This window comes from Giraffa tippelskirchi, chromosome 12 (genome assembly GCF_054371585.1).
Source record: "Giraffa tippelskirchi isolate mGirTip1 chromosome 12, T2T-mGirTip1v1.2.pri, whole genome shotgun sequence".
Taxonomy (NCBI): domain Eukaryota; kingdom Metazoa; phylum Chordata; class Mammalia; order Artiodactyla; family Giraffidae; genus Giraffa; species Giraffa tippelskirchi.
The window spans coordinates 44586512-44607175 of record NC_137286.1 but is presented as its reverse complement, the minus strand read 5'-3'; the positions used below and the strand labels follow the sequence as shown (position 1 = coordinate 44607175).

The window sequence follows — 20664 nt, the reverse complement described above, 5'->3', positions numbered from 1 at the left end:
ACTTGGTAATTCCAAAGCATTTTCAAATCCTTCTGTTACCCAGGGCCAGATGAATTCTTGAGCTAGTTCATCGTGTCATGTGTTGGCCTTTTAGCATGCTCTTATTTTTTTAAATAATATTTACTACCCTTTGCAAATTCAAAATAGTTTTTAGTGCTTCAATACTGAAAACTCAACAAATGCGCAGGTAATGGATCGTATGGAAAATGTGGCAAAACAATATACTGCTACTGCTACTGCTAAGTCACCTCAGTCGTGTCTGACTCTGTGCGATCCCATAGATGGCAGCCCAGCAGGCTTCGCCGTCCCTGGGATTCTCCAGGCAAGAACACTGGAGTGGGTTGCCATTTCCTTCTCCAATGCATGAAAGTGAAAAGTGAAAGTGAAGTCGCTCAGTCGTTCCGAATCTTCACGACTCCATGGACTGCAGCCTACCAGGCTCCTCCATCCATGGGATTTTCCAGGCAAGAGTACTGGAGTGGGGTGCCATTGCCTTCTCCGGCAAAACAATATGATGAACCCATTTAAGTCAATTCTAACTGGGAAAAGCCTCCACCATAGTGAGGCTCATGTGACAGTGGGCCAGTTGCACCATCTCATTTTATGGGTGGGCATGTGTTATTTATAGATAGATACAGATTAGACAGCTCAATTGTAAAGGATCTGCCTGCCAATGCAGGAGACATAAGGGATGCAGGTTCCGTCCCTGGGTTGGGAAGATCCCCTGGAGGAGGAAATGGCGACCCATTCCAGAATTCTTGCCTGGGAAATCCCATGGACAGAGGAGCCTGACAAGCTGCAGTCCATGGGGTCACAGAGAGTCGGGCATGACTGAGCAACTGAGCCCGCAGATACAGACTAAAATCTATTAGATTTTACTTCTAAAACTTAATCCCATAGTCTTTGCCTCTATTTTCTATGAAAATGGAGAAAGTTGATTGTCTTTGATGTTTCAGGTGAGCAGTTAAACTGCTCTTTGATATTTTAAACTGGGAAGCTCCACTCTTTCTAGACTTCCCCTTTCAGTTATAGCCTAGGGGACACTATATACAATTCTGTCTTCCTCTGGGGTTTCCTCTCCTTTGACCAAGTTGCCTGAAATTTTGCCCCAAGACCTATTGTGCATATAGACAGGGCTGCATATTTTTGGTATCTGAGGAGGAAGGTGAGTTCTGCTTCTTAAGAAGCTCTTTACCTGAGAAGGAGTTGTCCCATTTCTATCCTGGAGGTCTGGGTCTGAGGAGGGTTTTGAATATGATTTTTAAATGAGGAAAAGAAGATGAGGTGAGGGGAACAGGGAGATGATGGTGAGGGAAAGGCACAGAAAGTTGTGAAGGAGCAGGCAGGAGAGTTTGAACAGGCAGAGAGTTTAGAACCTGGAACAACACTTGACTTTTAGGGCAGGTGAGGCTGGTAGAGGTGAGGTTAAAGAGTAGGAGTGGCTGATTAGGAGGAAGTGGGGCAGGTGCTAGCAAGGTCAAAAATGGAGGCAGTGGCTTGGTTGGTCAATGACATACCTTGGGTTGAATAGAAATTGCAGCAGCTGTTGCCAGGAGGTATTATCCTGTTTTAAAGAATGAGGAGAGGTAGCTGTAGTGGGAAAGGAGGGCTGACTGAGCTACAGAAGATCCCTTAGGAAAAAAAGACTTGAAAGGAAGGAAAAGGACCAGTTCACTCTGCAAGAAGACCTGAAGAGGCCTGGGCTAGGATGGTGTCTTTCTAAGCTTGTGGAGCTTGTGTCCTGGACCTGACCAAATAATTGCTGCCCCCTGACCACAGAGGCACCCTGTCATGTAATGGCAACTTTATTCTGGAAAAGACCTACATCTGAGGTAGAAACTCCTGGCCCCTCTAATCGGATGTTTAATCAGAATAAGTGGATTGGGGAGGGCACCTGGCCAACACAGCTCTGCACTTGAGTCCCAAATTCCCCTTCCAATCAAACCAGAATTAGAAGTGGCTTCTTGTTGCCAGTGATCCTTTAATTGGTGTCCACTTACCCCAGCACAGCTGTGGCCACATCTCCATCCCTGGAGTGCCAGAGTGGCCAGCTCATCCCAAAGCTCATCCCAGGGCTAGAGTCTCCACCCTCAGGATTAGGGACTCAGCTGCCTTGTGCATGGGCCTGGGGAGCTCTTGAAAGGAGGTCAGATAAGCAGTCCAGAGCACCACAGATTGGCTGGCAGGAAGGGCAGCTTGATTGCAGCAGAAGCCAGAAGTTTCCGAGAAGAAGGCAGGGTCAGCAGGAATCTAGGGCTTTTGTTGAGCTCAGGGCTGAGACCTTTAAAATGAGTGGAATCAAGAGAAGGAAAAATAGGAAACTGGAGGTGGTGGAGGTGGGTTCGGATAGACATATGTTTGATTAACTTACAATGCTACTACTGATTCACACTGAGATGGGTCACAGGTCTAGGGAGATTTGAAAACATCTGGGAAGTTTGCTACAGGTCTGGGAAGCTAATGATACTTAATAAGATAGGTGTCCCTTGGACTACAAGATCAAAGTAGTCAGTTCTAAAGGAAATCAACCCTGAATATTCACTGGAAGGACTCATACTGAAGCTCCAATACTTTGGCCACCTGATGCGAAGAACCAACTCATTGGAAGAGGCCCTGAAGCTGGGAAAGATTGACGGCAGAAGGAGAAGGGGATGACAGAGAATGAGATGGTTGGACGGCATCACTGACTCAATGGACATGAGGTTGAGCAAACTGAGGGAGACAGTGAAGGACAGGGAAGCCTGGCTGCAGTCCTTGGGGTCGCAAAGAGTCAGACACCACTTAGTGCCCGAACAACTACAAGGACAATAATTAACAGTAGCCCAAGATTTTCCTACCACAGGCAGCCAGTTTACTTGGGGAGCCCAGGAAGTTCAAAACAATTGGGAGAGTGGATCCTGGCACCAGTACCAGCTCCTACCATGCTTCATCAGTGCTCGTATTTAATAGCAAACACTGACTGCCTTGTATCACGGTTATTTCCAAACACAGAGCCACAGCATGTGCTCTTCTGCACAAACCTCTGTCAGAGGATTGATGGCGATTCTGTTTTAATTTTCTGTCTTTCTTTCAGGCTTGAGAAGTTCTCAAGGATAGAGACTATAACACCCTCAATACCTGCCATAATGCCTGGTGTGTTGTAGTCAGCTGTGACTTAATAAATTCTTATTGGATCAACAGCTATGACCTTCAGGATCATAAAGGATCATGACCTCACTCCTCTTAACAAAGGAGAGAGATAAAGTTCAGAAATGGTGAGCCACCTGCCCAAGGTCACACAGCACTCAGTGGAAAGGCCGAACTATAACCCAAGTCTTTGGACTTTTGGCCTAGTTTTTGTTAAACACCAATTTATATATCCTCTTTCTCCTGCTAGACTATAAATCCAAGAAAGAGAGTGTGCCTTTTCCATCTCTCCATCCTTGAATGCCTTGACCCTCCTTACTCAGCTGTGCCCTGATCATCATTAAATTGGCAGATAGCAAGAAGCTGAGAAGAACAGATTATACACGGGATGACAGGAGCAGAATTCAAAAAGATTCAGGTAAGAAGGAAAGGGAATGTGAGATTAGGAAAACGAGATTTAACTTTAAAAAAAAGTGAAAGTTCACACTTAGGATAAATAAAGCCTTTACAAGCAGGTAAAGTAGGAGTGGACTTGGATGAACAGAGGTTTGTGTTGAAAATTTACAGGCTTTGAAATAATTTGGAATAATTTGACTGCCAAAAAAGTTGTTGCTGATTGTGTGACACCCAGACCCAGAGAGGTGCTAATTCAGTTGTGGGCTGCTCTGGTTTGACCTCTGTGGGGGTGTGTGTGTGTAACATTTTCAAAAGGAAATGGATAAACTGGAGAGTCACTGGGGTAACTAGTGGCACCGTATTCCATTATCGGAAGAGAAACGGGCTGAAAGGTAAGTCCAGGTTCCTCACTGGACTAGGCAAGGCCTTCACAATGAGGGTTCCTGCCTAAGTCACTTCTCTATTTTTTCAGTTTTTTCAAATGTGTATTTATTTTTTGGCCACACCACAAGGCATACAGAACTTCCCTGCCCAGGGATTGAATCCATGACCCCTGCACTGGAATCATAAATTTGTAACCACTGTAAGCCCTGGACCACCAGGGATGTCCCCACTTCTCTATTTGCCTAAATCCTTTACACTTGAGTGACATGAATACTGAGCTGTTTCATACCTCCTTATCTTAGTGCATACTAGTCTCTCCTTCTAGAATATTCTACCCTACCCTCCACCCACAACAGTCTATTTGTGAGCGCCTATGCCATTTCCAAAATCCTTCTTCAGCTTTACTTTCTTCTTTGAAAACTATCCTAACCAAATCCCCAGGCAGAGCCAACTACTCTTTCTTCTATACTTTATGCATCCCTATACATAGCTTTATAATTGTACATTTCACCTTGCAGTGTATTTTGCTTCTATTCCTCTCACCCTGTTAGACCATAAGATTCTTGAAGGCACAGATCCTGTGACCCTTGACTCTAGCACATGTGCTCCAGCCTGATACATGGATGCATGCTTAGTCACTTCAGTTGTGCCTGACTCTTTGCGAACCCACGGACTGTAGCCCGCCAGGCTCCTCTATCCATAGGGTTCTCCAGGCAAGAATACTGGAGTGGGTTGTCATGCGCTTCTCCAGGGGATCTTTCCGACCAAGGGATTGAACCCGAGTCTCTTGGGTCTCCTGCACTGGCAGACAGGTTCTTTACCACTAGTGCCACCTGGGAAGCCCCATTGGTATTCTAAACTTAAACAAATGAACCAAAACTCCAAGCAGACTTTCAAATATGTGAAGGACTGTCCTGTAGACAACTGAAGAGGTTTTAATATGCCCACCTCCAGGAAATCAGAAACACGGATACGTGGGTGAGTGGGGGCAAATTTTGCAAGTTCAGGCTCACGAGAAGAAAAGTCTTCAGTATTGGCTAAGAGTCTTAGACTCCACTAATAGAAGACTAACTTGAATCAGCTTGAGCAAAGTGAGAGCATTTTTGGATACAGTTTCCAGGAAATGGTTGAACTGCCAACCTGCAGGAAGGCCATGATAAAGCTGGATCTCAGGAACACTTGCAACAAGGCACCTGGAAGCCAGCAGGACTCTGCCCCCTGCCTTTGCTTCTCTCTGTGTCAGCTTCCTTCGTCCTCACTGCAGACTGGCTTCTCCACACAGCAAGAAACATCGCTACTAAAAGCTGGGACCTTGCGGCTTACAGCTAACCACCATGGAGGTCCAGGTTTTCCTTCCCAATTCCAGTTGAAAACATTTTGGTAAAGAACCTTGGTTGGCACAGCTTGGGTCTGATGCTTACTTCTGTGGTCAAGGAGATACATGCGTGCTCAGTCTCTACGCCCATTGTTGTTCAGTCCTAAGTTGTGTCTGACTCTGAGACCCCGTGGATTGCAGCACGCTTGACTTCCCTGTCCACTCCTAGAGTTTGCTCAAATTCACATCCACTGAGTCAGTGATGCCATCCAACCATCTCATCCTCTGTCACCCCCTTCTCCTCTTGCCCTCAATCTTTCCCAGCATTAGGGCCCCTGGGTACCATGAATAGACTGGCTTGAGTCAGAGGGAGGTTTCAGGGAGTTGGGGAGGGAGCGTATAAGATCAAGACATTTGCCATTGGAAGCATACAGTGAAAGAAGAGCCATTTCTAAAAGGAGTAAGGATGTGAGTGCAGCTTATAGAACAGAGGGTTCTACTCCTTTGTTCCAATTTTCTAATGGGTATAACCATCCAGCTCAGGTACTTTCTGGATGCTTTCAACGGGGTAGGAGAAGAAAGGATCGGTAAACAGGGCTTCCTGGTGGTTCAGATGGTAAAGAATTTGCCTGCAATGCAGAAGACCTAGATCTGATCCCTGGGGTGGGAAGAGCCCTTGAGGGAGGGGTATTCTCCATGTCAGTATTCTTGCCTGGAGAATCCCTTGGACCCAGGAGCCTGGTGGGGTCACAGAGTCACACGACTGAGTGACTTCACACACACACACGGACTGTGGTCACTTCCACTTTTACAACCAGAATTAGACAGTACTTAGGATTTTGATCTAAGAAATTGTCGAATGATTATATTGTTTTTCTGGGCATTAGGACTCAGCCCACTTCCCCCTGGGGTGCTGGGAAATGGAGGCTGAACAGGGTAGAGAAGGAGGTTCAATAATTCTAGAGATGTTTACTGAACCCCTAATCTACCCTAGATAATGGAGAGGAACATTCTGAGGAGTTCTGGCCTCCTCGGAACTGAGGTTACTTACGTAGGTACGTGGGTGTGGGTCTAAGTGTTGGGCCAACAGCCACTGGCAAGGCCAGGGTCAGTCAGGGTTGCCGCCAGGACGAGGGACGGGTCCTGGGCTCCCTGGGCTCCCGCTGGATTCAGTCCAGGTTCCTAGCCTTCCTCCCCTCCCCCTCGCTGCCTCTTCCAGCCCCCACCCCGGCCATCTTTGGTCTTTCAGGGCTTTGCCCCCTACACCCGACGCAGCTCCTTTGGTCCTCCCTCACCTTCCACTAGGCAAAGGTCGCAGAACCTGACCTCCCACACCTGCAAAACGGGGGCGAGTGGGGAAGGAAGGCTGGCGGGAACCCTGGGTCCCATAGACTCGGTGAGGAAGGTGAGGGGCATACGCTCCATCCCTTTCTAGAACCGCACCCCACCCCCTTTCCGTTCTTGCTCCCTGAGGCCTCTCTGACCCCTGACCCCGACGCCCGGGGTAGCTGCGGGCGCCAAGAGGGCGCTCCACACACGTCGGGCGGTCGGCTGAGGGAAGGAGCCATCGCCCCCGAGTGGGCCCCTCAGGCAGGGCCTGGCGGGGCCCCTCGCGGCCCGGCGCCCTCCGGCGCCTTGGAGGCCGCGGTGGCCGGCCCGGGCCGGGGGAGGGACAGCAGCAGGTGATGACGGCCGGGCCCAGGGCTATAAATAGGGGCGCGCGTCAGCCGCGGGCGAGAGAGGCGGCCGGCGGCGTGGGCCTGACGGGCAGGGGCCAGGAGCGCGGGCAGGGGCCGGAGGCAGGCAGGGCCGGCAGCAGCATGGGGTCGCGGAGGGACCCCGGCCGCGGCTGGGGCTCGGGCGGCCGGTCTGAGGCGGGGGGCGACGGCGAGGACGACGGGCCTGTGTGGATCCCCAGCCCCGCCAGCCGCAGCTACCTGCTCAGCGTGCGGCCCGAAACCAGGTGAGTCGCGCCCTGGGGGCCGGGCCGGGCTCGCTGGCGGGCAAGCGGAGGCCGCGAGCAAGTCTCAGGAGGGGCCCCGCCTGGCCTGTGGAGGACACGGTGCGGCCAGAACGGCCCTTAGGGCCCTTCAGGGTCCCCCTGGCCTCTGCCGGTTCCGTGGGCCTCAGGCATCAGGCCATGCGAGGCCCTGGAGACGAGGAAGGCCTACTTTGGGGTGATTTCCCAGGGTCCCGAGTGGCTCCTTATCTCCCCACCTCACTCCCGCCCCTCGGCACCCTTGCCCCACGCTCAGCTACTCCCTGGCCTCGGATTCCACAGCCCGAGATAAGGAAAGCCAGACAAGCTGACATTCCTGGCTGGGGGGGAGGGGGAGAACATTCTCGGGGTGGGCGGGGGTGGGGTGGGGTGGGGTAGGGTGAGGGGGATGCCAGAGGCACTGCCCTGAGGGGGGCTGCTTAGTTCAGGAGTCACTGGGAAGAAATAAACTATGCAAAGAAGGTGCTTCCTCTGGGCCCTGGTCTTTCCTGGGATCTTGGTGGGGGCTGGTGAGGTGAAGGGATGGCCTGAAATGCTGGTCAATCTGCCTGAGGATTCAGAGCTCCAGGCTCTGAGGCCACCAGTCACCCTGCCCAGTTTAGGGGGATGGGTGCCATCCCCAGGATGCCAAGGGAAGGAGCCTGAATGATCCTCTTTCAAGAGTTGAAGAGGTATGGTTGCTTTGTTTTAGGAGCTAGGCTACCCACAGGTGGAAAGACTCGCAAGACAATAGACTGGCATTTTGGCCCTCAAGGGCTTCCTTGGTGGCTCAGACAGTGAAGCATCTGCCTGCAATGCTGGAGACAGGGGTTCTATCCCTGGGTTGGGAAGATCTTCTGGAGTAGGAAACGGCAACCTACTCCAAGATTCTTGCCTGGAAAATCCATGGAAAGAGGAGCCTGGCGGGCTACATAGGGTCGCAAAGAGTCAGACAGGACTGAGCTAGTCTTTTGGCCCTCAAAGGCACACAGACACACAGAGACACGTGCATTACCGTGGAGATGGACACTTCCTGTCTCCTCTGGGCAGCTTAGTTTCCCTCCAACTCTGGAGTCTGTTCCAAAGGGAATTGTGATGGATGGCTAGTAGGTGAGTGGTTGTGTCGCTGCCCCAGAACTTGGCTAATCATAAGTTATATATGGAAAACAGCCCCTCATCTGAGAAGCTGCCTGGGGACCTCTTGTCCTCCATTTTAAAATGGCACAAAAACAGACATCAAGGACATTCAGGAAAAGTCCCAGGCACTTCCTCGTGGATTGGCTGAGTTCTGTTGACCTTGGAGTTGGAGAAGTTCAAATGTAACCAGAACCGGTTTCTGCATAAAACTTGTCAAATGGTGTCACATGTCTGGGGCAGGGCGGAGGGCTGATGTCAGTGACTGAGTCAGACTCGCCAAGGCCCCTGGCTGCCAAGAAAGCATGCCCCTTCCTCTAACCACTGGATCTATGGAAAAACTGGAATGAAATGTGTGTATTTATCTAGTCCGTGGTGAAGCTGACTGCCCTGTGGGAGCCTCAACAATTGTCTCACACTTGTAACAGAGATTGTGTCTGGGCTTTGCCTCCTCCTCCTGTGTCTGGCCTTTGTCAATACCAGTGGTATAGCAGAAGAGGGATGCAGGGCCCTTCTTGGAGACAACTTTGGGGTGGCTTGCAAACCAGACATAACTGGGAGGTCAGGGGAATGGGGCTGTTAGGAAAAAGGGTAAACAGTTGTATGGTAGATACAGTTACACATCTGATGAGCAGTGTGTCAGCCTGAGAACTGCAGGTGGGTTAGAAATGTCTGGTTTAAGTCCCTTTGGGCCTAAGTGAGAATGGTCTTAGGAGATTCTTTTCATCAAGTGCTTGGAGAGGCAGGGCTGGGATATTGGGAGAGAGAGTTTTCTAGCCCAAGACTGTGGCCTGTGGGCTTGTCCCTTCCAGGTGGCCACAGACCAGCCAGGTCCTGAGGCACCAGGAAGGCCAGGTTTCTCTCACCTCTGGAAAAGCCTCTGGCCAAGGAGGGGAGACTATGACAGTGAATGGGGCTGTTGGGTACTTGAGGTAGGGCAGGGGCCAGTTCATAGTTCACTGTCAAGACCTGACTCTTGTGTTAGAGCAGGTAACCGTACAGCCTTCTGTCTCTCAGAGCAACCTGAATGCCTGTGGGGATGGGAAGAGGGGCCAAGAGATGAAGAAAGAGGGTCCCTTGAGGGCTTCGTCTGCTAACCCTGGCTCCTGAGCCCTGACTCTCCCAGAATTCTGACTGAGAGGCAAGTTCTGGACCACTCACTCCTGACTTCAACCTTTCCTGGGTCTACTGCCATACATATCTATCATGGAGCTTGTGAATCATCATTCTGTGAGCCTTGGGAGGTGGGCTGGGAGCCAGGTACCAGAAGCCATGGCCCAAGTCTAGAAGTTGTCTTCCTGTGCATTCCTTTCCTTTCTCCATCCCTGGGGGGATTTCCAGTCCATAGTTAGCTCAGGAGTGAGAAGTCCAACATGCAAGTAACTCCCCCAAACTGTTGCCCCAACTTCCTATAGATCCAACCTCACTCCTATGGGAAGATGGAGCCTGGATGAGCTAGAGAAGGTTAAGGAACCACAGTCAGGTGTTTGCAGTTATAACTGGACTTTGAGGGACATTGAGACGTTCCAGAAATCTCTGCCTTCTCATTTATTGGATGCCCTGGCCTAAGTGGGCCCAGAGGAGCAGTAGAGCCGGTGATATTTGCTGTAGTTTTGTGGCATCTCTTCCATTCGGCTTGGGTAAAGCAGATTGTCTAGGACTTTCAGGAAAACTGAGGCATCAGGCCAGGACTTTCTGAGGGCCTTTTGTGTCCAGAATATATGAAAGCCAGGAAGAATGGGAGGCCTCAGCTTCCAGGGACAGTCCTGGTTCCCCCCACCCTCCTGCCACCACTCCACCTCCCAGGCCTACTTTTCTCCTTTATGAAGAGACTTTTCCTTCGTGGGCCCTGAATTTCTATTCTATAAAATGAAAGTATCACTAAGAACGTTTTTAGGCCTATTTATCCCATCACTGAGCTTGCCTAATGGCTCAGTGGTAAAGAATCCACCTGCCAATGCAAGAGATGCAAGAGATGCAGGTTCCATCCCTGGATTGGGAAGATCCCCTGGAATAGGAAATGGCAATCCACTTCAGTATTGTTGCCTGGGAAATCCTATGGATAGAAGTACCTGGTAGGCTACAGTCCATGAGGTTGCAAAAGTCGGACACAACTGAGTGACTAAACAACAACAACATCCCAACATTTGATGCCTCTGATTCAGACCCTCTCACAGTCAGTAATTGGGGAGTTCCTGGGTGAGAGCCCTGAGCCAGCCTCTGGCCCAGCCAGCAGGTCACAGGCACCTTCTGAAGACAAGGTGCCTTCACTGCCTGGGACTCCTCCTGACATGGCTGATTAACTAAGGTTGAGGGCCGGAGAAAGGAGGATGAGGCCGGGGAACTCTAGCTCTGGAGAGAGCCAGGGAAGGGTCACTGTCACAGCTCAGTCCCTTGCCCACTTGCAGGTGGAAGCTGTCATTTCCTGTGAATTAGAGAGCTGATTCTCTCCGTCCCCTTCCCAGGGAAGAAATCCACACCCAGCAAAGGAGAAATCTCTCCATTCTAGGGAGAAAGGGAAAAGAAGTCCATGATAAGGAAAGGATGGAGTTGGCCAGTGCCTTGAAACCATGGGAGGTCTGTCCTCACGGTCTCCAGAAGATTTTTAAAGCTCTGAACAAAGGCAGCTGCATTCTGGAGCAGCAGCTTCTCTGGGGGTAGGGCCCTTCGGGTCTGAAGGATGTACTTCCCTAGTGGTATCCATAAATCCAACCACACAGAAGTGGAAGCCATGTTTAGGGGCAATAGATGAATTTGTTTTTTTGTTGTTGTTGTACAGATACAGTCTGTCAGTGGTTAGAGATGCAGACTGAGAGTTCCGTTGAGCAGATTAGGCTGTTGATAATGAAGAGAGAGCTATTCTCATGGTGGGGACAGCTGAAGGGAGTGAGTGTAGTTGGGAGGGGTGGGGGCCTGAGATCTCCCAGAGAACTGTGGCCCTAGACCCCTCTGGAGATACTTGTGTTGGAAGGAGTGGAGGTAGAGGTGGAAGTTGGCTCATACCCACTGGATCTCCACTGAGGGGCAGCTCTGTGTGATCCTCACCCTGCAGTGGCCTACCCAGCCCCCAGCTGGTTTTGGCTCTCAGGTGTCCTGGGGCAGGAGGGGTGATCAACATCACGGGCCTTGTGCTGGTCTGACCCAACTGGGTGCCTCCTGGCTCCTGCTGAATTAACCGCTTTGTTTTCCTCCTCTTCTTGACTCTCCCTGCTGGTTTGCCTTGCGTGGCCTCTTTAACCGTACTTTAACATATTAATGGGTGTTCTCCAAGCCACCTGTCTCCTTCCCAGCCTCTGAGGGGATTTCCAGGAACTGGGGGCTCTTCTCCCCCAAAAGGCCGAGGGTTGAAGCAGGAGCTGCACACCCCCCCCTCAGCTGGTGTGCTGCAGAGCGGGGGAGATGTGCCAGGCAGCTATGAGTGACTCAAGGACCCAGGACACACCTTTCTCAAAGCTCAGCCCCAAGGGGCCTCCCTCCTGCCTAACCATTTCCCTGGACCCTGCTACACTTAACAAGTTCTTGGTTTCAGATACATGGGTGTCCGGTGGTGAGGCCACTTGCTAACTGGAGCCGGCCAAGTAAGACAGCTGGTCCCTTTTAATAGAAAGGCCCTTGGGCCCCAGATGGTGGCCGATTAATACTTTGCCTACTGTTGTTGATTTCACCTCCTCCTCTCTTTGCTTTTTTGGCCTAATGATTCCGTTTGCTGTTTTTGCTTAGCTTATCAAGCAACCGGTTGTCTCACCCCTGCTCTGGAAGGTAAATGCACCATTGCATTACATTTCTCTGATTGCTTTTTTTTTTCTTGGGTCTGGGCACTGAGGGGCCTCTGGATGACTGCTTGTGCACTAATAACCAAGCTGCATGGGGTGAGGGGAGTGGAGAGGGTGGTTGGGGAGGGTGTGAGCGGGCACTCAGTGAGCATGGATCTCACGGGGGCCAGAGTTGATGCTTGCATGGGCCATTTGAAAGGGGTGCCGGGACCCAGAGATAGGCAGGGGTCCTCAAGATGCCTGCAGCTCTATCTCTGTGCCCCTGGGACAGGCACCATGGGACCAGAGCAGAGAACCTCCAGCCACGTGACCCATTTCCCCCTCATCCTAGGTTTTCATAGTTTTTGTAACCACATATCTAGGTTTGACACCTCATTGTCTGTCTTCTAACCGTGGCTACCTCCTTAAAAAAAATTTTTTTTTCCTCAGTCCCTTAAGTTCTCCTTCTGTTATCTCCTTCTCTGAATTTTCCTCTCCTTTGATTTCTCTCCACTCCAGCAGACTGTGAACTCTGTGAGGTCAGAGCTATCGTGTGAGTGTCTTTCTGTGCTAACTTGTTCTCTGAATCCTCTTCAGAGACAGAGCGGGGCCCCAGCAGGCCCGCAGTCAGAGTTTGCCTGTTGAACAACTGTCCTCTTACCTCCTTAACTGGGGACAGCTCTCCACCCCTGGCTGAACTGACAATTGTGATCAAAATGGGAATGTTTCCTGGCTACTTCCCACCACGTGGGCCTCCTCCCAGACTCTGGTAGATCTAGCGAAGAGTTGGCCATAGTTTCTTCACACAGAGAAAGATTTCTGCATAGCTAACTGGTTTCTGAATAGCTAATAATGTCTACAGGGATGGTCAGTAGCTACTATGTATGGATACTGAAAAGGCAGAAGACAGGGTATCCAGCTCATTCAAAGTGGAGTGTGGTAAGGGCTAAAAGAGAGTTTGGAAGTTTATTTAAAGCAAGATAAATACCAAACCTATGGGCAGGATTAGGTTCCTTTGAAGATGTTGAAAACCAGTGATGATTCTGGAGTTCTACTAGTAAAGTAATGCTCAAAATTCTCCAAGCCAGGCTTCAGCAATACATGAACCGTGAACTTCCAGATGTTCAAGCTGGTTTTAGAAAAGGCAGACGAACCAGAGATCAAATTGCCAATATCTGCTGGATCATCGAAAAAGCAAGAGAGTTCCAGAAAAACATCTATTTCTGCTTTATTGACTATGCCAAAGCCTTTGACTGTGTGGATCACAATAAACTGTGGAAAATTCTGAAAGAGTTGGGAATACCAGACCATCTGACCTGTCTCTTGAGAAACCTGTATGCAGGTCAGGAAGCAACAGTTAGAACTGGACATGGAACAACAGACTGGTTCCAAATAGGAAAAGGAGTACGTCAAGGCTGTATATTGTCACCCTGCTTATTTAACTTCTATGCAGAGTACATCATGAGAAACGCTGGGCTGGAAGAAACACAAGCTGGAATCAAGATTGCCGGCAGAAATATCAATAACCTCAGATATGCGGATGACACCACCCTTATGGCAGAAAGTGAAGAAGAACTAAAGAGCCTCTTGATGAAAGTGAAAGAGGAGAGTGAAAAAGTTGGCTTAAAGCTCAACGTTCAGAAAACTAAGATCATGGCATCTGGTCCCATCACTTCATGGGAAATAGATGGGGAAACAGTGGAAACAGTGTCAGCCTTTATTTTTTTTGGCTCCAGAATCACTGCTGATGGTGACTGCAGCCATGAAATTAAAAGACGCTTACTCCTTGGAAGGAAGGTTATGGCCAACCTAGATAGCATATTTAAAAGCAGAGACATTACTTTGCCAACAAAAGTCCGTCTAGTCAAGGCTATGGTTTTTCCAGTGATCATGTATGAATGTGAGAGTTGGACGGTGAAGAAAGCTGAGCGCCGAAGAATTGATGCTTTTGAAGTGTGGTGTTGGAGAAGACTCTGGAGAGTCCCTTGGACTGCAAGGAGATCCAATCAATCCATCCTAAAGGAGATCAATCCTGGGTGTTCATTGGAAGGACTGATGTTGAAGCTGAAACTCCAATACTTTGGCCACGTCATGCGAAGGGTTGACTCATTGGAAAAGACCCTAATGCTGGGTAGGATTGGGGGCAGGAGGAGAAGGGGACGACAGAGGATGAGATGGTTGGATGGCATCACTGACTCGATGGACATGGGTTTGGGTAGACTCCGGGAGTTGGTGATGGACAGAGAGGCCTGGCGTGCTGCAATTCATGGGGTCACAAAGAGTCAGACACGACTGAGCGACTGAACTGAATTGAACTGACAGAGACACATGATCAGGCTGTGATAGTCTTATGAATTCATGGAGTTGGAAGGACTTGGAGGTATCAGGGTAGGACTAGACCATTTCCAGGTGCGTGGACTTCCTAGCTTCCCAGGAGACTGGAAGCAGTAGACTTGGAGTCCATTTCATGTCTGAGTGGTTTGGAAAATAGGAACAGAAAGCTGGTGACAATTTATTAGAATATGATAGTATATGCAATGACTCTGTCCCCGCCAAATGCACCCTGGATCCACTTTTCTAGAGGGTGTTTTCCTAGCTATACTTTTCAGCAGTTACTTAGGATTTTCCATTATAAGAATGTTATAATACAGTTGGGACCTAGTCTGGAAATTTGAAAAGATAAGCATTCTTTCTTATAAAACCAAAATAATGAAATAACTACCTTGTTGTTAAATATCTAGCATGAGCACTTGTCTCTGCACATTTTCTTGAAGCCTGATTTCCCTGTTTTCCTCACTTACCCAGTAGCTTATTATCTTAGACTGGTCCAAGCAGCTTCATCCCTAAGAGCCTAGGCTGAGTATGAGACCCAGGTTCACATTCATGTGTAGGTTAGGATTCAAATTAGGTAGGTAGGACATAATTAGGGATGTTTTGAATTAGTTGCAAAATCATAGCAGTCCGATGACTTTTGGCAGGGCAGTTTCCTCTAGAAACTGCTGGTTGGGAGTTGGTATTCCCCAAAGTCAGAAATTGCTGGTAGTATGAGAGCAGTGAGAAATGTTTTCAGATGTTGTAACTCTCAAGTGTCAGAGAGTTGATGGTCTAGATCCTGAAGGACCCTCTATTTTCGAATGTATTAAAAGAGAAACTAAAGGACAGTAGTTTCTTCCAACAGTAAGCTACAAGAAGACAGTTCTTACAACTGTCTAATAAGTTACTTAGGTTCCAGGTGGGAGTGTGACAGGGAGTGTTATGGCAGCCTTCACCACAGTCCCTAGTTGGGATCCTCTTTCTGGGTAGTGTTTCTAGGGGAGGACTCCTGTTAGCTCCCCAGAGGCCCAGGCATCTGCGATCCTGTGCAGAAACGGCTGGACCCCTCTCAGTCCAGAAGTATTACTTGATTCCAGGCTTTCCTACTGGGATGCAAGCTTTCTCCTCACACTCAAGTCCAGAATGCCATCCACAGAGATGGCCAGCTGAATGGGGATTCCCTCCCAACAAAGTAGGGCTGTAGCTCCTGTCTGCTTGTGTTCCCACAGACTCTTACCTGCCCCTGTGGAGAGGTCACAGACAGCCACACACTGCCCATGGGCAACTGCCCCTTCCTCCGAGGCACAGAGAAAAGCAGCTTTGAGTGATCTGTCTGCCCTCCAACAGTTCTTCCTGCTCCTCCTCACGTCATCCCTCACAGTCCTCCCTGCTGCTCACCAGAGGGTGTGTGGGTTGGGGACGGGAAGAGGAGGGCTGGGCACGGCTTGTGCACCGCACAACCTGGCTATGTGGTTACATGTCACGCCTAGGGATGCATTGTGTCTCTGCTGGCCCATGAAGGGTTTGGCATGGTGGTTTGCTGCGTGTGGGCAGGCAGGAGAGGACTGTCAATGCTGAGCAGTGCTGGTGAGTCTGTGATCAACTCAGTAAGCCCACAAATGCCTCTGAGTTCTGGGAGATGGATTTTCACGAGGGAACCAAAAGCCCTGACTCTTGCAGGGGTGGATCTGTTTGTGATTGGCAGTCCTGCTGGTAGGTCCCAGAGCTGCCAGTATTCACTTGAGCATGTGGTACCCACCGGGGAGCAAGGGAGCCATGGCTGGCTTTCCACTGGAGGTCCATAGCCCTGTGTAGGGTCAGGATTCATTTGAGTCTTTCTTTTCTGATACTCCTAGGAACTAGAGGCTGCCATTGGGTCTAGACCCCTGGCATTGGCCAGCTTGTTCTTTGTCTGCTATGGGTCTATGCTCACAAAGGCAGGGGCTTTTCTTCTGACCCCTGAGCTCCTGGGACCTGTTATCCTTGGGGTCAGCTGGCTTTCCCTCCGTGGGATGAATGGAGGCTCTGCTGTGCTGGGACTTCCATCTCTGAAACTGGGTCTGTCCATGTGTATGTCTCCTCTATGCACGAGCTTACCTGAAGATGAAAGGTGGAGTGTGAAGCAAGGGCTCCCAGTAAGGATGGAATGGGAATGCCAGGACTAGTGGTCTGGCATGCACAGAAGCCTGGTCCCTGGTCAGAAGGGACCCATTTAAACAGGTCTGGGTCAGGATTCCATTCAGCCCCTGGTCACTTCCCTGCCCCCAACCTGGCCACGAGACCTAGCTCTCTTGAAGAAAGACTTGCCCAGGTGCTGGAGCCATGGCCACAGGATGCTGGATGGACATGGTAAGATATAAGCCACCTTAGACCACTCTAGGCCGTGGCATCATGCAGTGGGGATAGGAGAAACACTGCTCTGAACAGTTCTTTGCCTTTCCTAGGAGCACCTTCTGCTCCATCATTGCTCAGCTAACAGAGGAGACCCAGCCGCTATTTGAGACCACACTCAAGTCCCGGGCTGTGTCCGAGGACAGCGACGTCAGATTCACCTGCATCGTCACAGGTAATGAGGCTGTCTATATGATCCGTGCCAGGGCTGCCGCACAGGTCAGGGTTCAAGGGGTCTATGGGCACAGGCATGGAGAGGGGTTGGCTGTGCAAGTTGACATTGGTCTTCTTAGCTTTCTCTCCAGTTTAACTTCTCCATCTGGGTGGGGGTCCCTTTCTCCTCCCACTCTGAAGCCACATATATACCCTGCTGTTCTTCAAAACCTGTCTTCCGTATAGGTTCCTCACACTCAGACATGCATACGCGACTGATTAATCTTATTCCAAGGAAAGAAGCTCTCTAGCTGAAAGAGATTTTCAAGGCCATCTTCTCAAATATTCTCATTTTACAGTTGAGTAGTTTGAGACTTTGGAGTCTCAAGCCTGATAGACAGTAATATATAGTGATTCTGAATGCAGACCCTGGCTGGAGTCAGGCTGCCTGGCTTAGGATGCTGGCTTGTCTCCTTTCCAGTTGTATGATATTGAGTACCTCATCTGCAAAGTAGGTACTGTAATGGTATGAATGCAAAGCATTTGGAATAATACCTGGCATATAGTAAGTACCATATAAGTGTTAGCAATTGGCCATCATTATGTGCATTTCACCAAATTCCATGGTGGAATTTGAAGCAACAGGTTGGCAGAATAGGAAGAGAGAGATACTCCTTGGAAGGGGAGGGTAAAGGGGTGAGGGCTGGGAAGCTGGCTCTGGGCACTGCCCCTCCCCTACACCTTCCAGCACTGGCTCCCATTGGCACTAACCCCACCAGGGCTGTTGGACTCACCTATGGGTGCCTATCTCTCCCAACCCTGCAGCCATCAGGTCAAGGTTCTCTCTGAGAGCACCCCCCCTTTTTTTTCCCAGTAAATCAAGAGCATTGATGCCATTGATGACATGCCAGCAGTGACATGCCCTGATTCTAGGGAGCGTGTCTGCCCCAGCCAGCTGAACAGCTTCTCTAGGATTGGGTTCTTTGGGCAGTTTTCACCTTGCCCAGAACCTTCTGAGCTCCCAACTGAGAACACTTCCCAGGTGCACTTGCATCCCTCACCGTTGTACAGCGCAACACGTTTTGCGAAATTTATCTGGTTCCATTGTTGTTGAATTCTTACAAAACCCAGTGAAGTCAGTGCTATTAATAGTCAGAATTTACAGAGAAGGATACTAGAATAGGTTAGGTGACTTGCCAAAGCCCATGAAGTTGGCAAAGAGGAGATGCTGCTGTTGCCCTCTGCAGCATCTGATGCTGTTTGCTTACACCTGCATCTGCTGCATTACTCTGGCAGTAGCCATTTTCTAGGAAAACTCAGCTCTTTCATGACACCATGCTATTGCATCTGTTATTTTCTCCATATAGAACATCCTTAATCCTTTTTAACGAAACTTAATTTTTATTTCATCTAATTAATATATTACAAATAGTTTAAGGTTTCAAACTGAACTAAAAATGCAATTATCAAAATACAGCCATTCACCCCTCTCATCAATTTGCCTTCCCAGAAGCAACTGTGTTCAGCCTTTAGCACTTTCTTATGGTGTGTACACATTTCTGTGATGCTGGTGTAGTATGTGAATACTGCTAACTTTAAGTCTTCAAGTTTAGATGCTACCCAGTCTTCCTATTATAGTAGAGAGGAAATTAGCTCTTTTTACAATTATTTTCTCTGCTTCATCTCACTTACCTTTAAAAATAGTTATATCATAATTTTTGTTTAATCAATATTTACTGTTTACTCTATTATGCCTCTGCAATATTAGTCATAACTGAACATTGTAGTATACTATGATTATATTTCTTTCTTTCTTCTGTTTTTCATAAGGTTAGTCCTTTCTTTAATTTTTCTTTTAATTAGCTATTTGGTGTCTATGACTAATTATTCTTATACTTTCTAATAGCCTTTTAAAACAACTTTCCACAAGATTGATACCATAAGTCCTCTGTCAGCTTCTTTCCTTAGAGACATCCCTATTCTGTTTGAACTGGTGGCCTTTTAGGTCTAATACACAGCTGTTATATTGGGTCTTCCCTTTGCCCTTCTCCTGAGCTTGATTCAGGTTCCTGGGTCTCATTGTCTTCCTTTTTCTTGGTTTACTCTCTGGCTTTATTGAGCTACATCCAGTGGCTTCTTCAGGTCCCAAAGATGGTACAACAGCAGGAGGCATTATGATGACAAGCTCTCAGCCTCTCTCTCCTTGGGTCATCCTGTTCTAGTGTGACTTGGTTGCTTTGTGTGTCTGGTACACAGTTGTCATCTTAGGATCTCCCTTCATCATCATCCTGCAGGTTCCCTTTACCTCTCCTGTAATGGACTTCCTGTTTATCTGTATTTTACATTTGTCTCTTTCTTGACTTACATTCTTATTTTGGTAGCTTCCTAGGAGGAATATATGGTAAATAAATGTTAGACAATTTATGTCTGAAAATGTATTTATTTATTTATTTTCTTTACTCTTGATGGAAAGTTTGGCTAGGTATAGAATTCTAAGTTGAAAATAATTTTCCTTCAGAATTTTGAAAACTTTGCTTCAGGTTGCCTTCTTGCTTCCAGTGTTACTGTTTAGAGCAGGAGGGCAGTTTGATTCCTGATTCTGTATAGGAGGCCGGTTTTCCTCTCTGGAATCTTTTAAGAGTGTTTTGATATTTCATACTGGTGTATGTTGATACGAGTGTCTTCATCCAGGGGCATGCTTGGACGCTTTCAGTATGGAAACTGACAGCCTTTAGTTCTGAGAAATTTGAGATTATTTTGATCTTGATTTCTTCCTGCTGCTTTCTCTGTCCTTTCTTTCTGGAACACCTGTGCATATCTGCTCCCCAGACTCATTTTCTTACCTTTTCTTCCCTTTCATCTGTTTGTCTTTTTGTTCTTCCTGAGAGATTTCCTCAGTGTTATCTTTCAACTCTTTTGTTGGGTTTTTAATTTCTAAGAGTTTTTAAAAAATCGTTTTCTGAAGCATTCTGTTCTCATGAGTGTAAATTTTCTCTAAACTCTCTGAGACTAGTAATGGTAGTTTTCTAAAAGTTTCCTATGTAGTTTGTGTTTCTTCCAGTTTGCTTTTTTCTATTTAATTGTTTTGGATCTTCATCTCCTACTTATAGGGTTTCCTCAGATATCTAGGAATCTTTGGTTGTCAGATAATGATTACTAGTAGGAGACTAAAAATCTGATTGGTAGTTCTGAGCAAGTAGGAGGAGCCTGAAACCTTCCGTCTTCACTCTAGGGTGACCTGGCCACCACTAGAGTTGGGAACTGACAAAATGAGTTTCTTTAGTTACTTTCTCTTGGACTAGCTAGATTCCATACTGAGTACTCTTCTTGTGTCTTGCTGAGTTTTCTGGAAGCTCTGCAGATAAGAGGGTTGGGTGGGCTCCCAGGATAGAGTATTTATTTCATGGATACATCTTTCCATAGAAAAATCATGCCCTCAACAGTGCTGGCTTACCCTCAGGGCAAAGTTTTACTTTTCCAGATACTAAACCTCATCTTTGGACATGTTGGGGAAGGAGCAGTTAGTTACCCAGTGGTATGGAGTGGGTGAGGAGATCCAGAGACCTAATTGTTTTCCACACTCTTTTTAACTTCTCCTTCTTTCCCTTTATACCCAGTCCGAGAGGTATCTGGTGGCCATTTCCTGTGCCCTTTGGGGATTTTCTGGTGTTCTCAGTTTCTTGTCTTAGGGTTAAGCTGCCTTGAATCTGTTAAGTCAGATT

At 48.4% G+C, this 20664-nt stretch overlaps 1 protein-coding gene across 5 annotated transcripts in view; it reads left to right on the top strand.

Moving 5' to 3' along the window:
• Positions 1-3176: 3176 nt before the first annotated feature.
• The window catches only part of ALPK3 (alpha kinase 3), a 58661-nt gene continuing 41173 nt past the window's right edge, over positions 3177-20664 (top strand). For 2 of the 5 annotated variants that reach the window (XM_081546918.1, XM_081546919.1), the window contains exons 1-3: positions 6971-7184; positions 12054-12092; positions 16843-16964. In XM_081546918.1, the coding sequence (XP_081403044.1) occupies positions 7042-7184; positions 12054-12092; positions 16843-16964 (304 nt within the window). In that variant the 5' untranslated portion in view covers positions 6971-7041. Of the gene's footprint in view, positions 3255-3376; positions 3545-6958; positions 7185-12053; positions 12093-16842; positions 16965-20664 lie in introns of those variants that run through there. The other 3 variants (XM_081546921.1, XM_081546922.1, XM_081546923.1) reach the window with 2 other exon arrangements.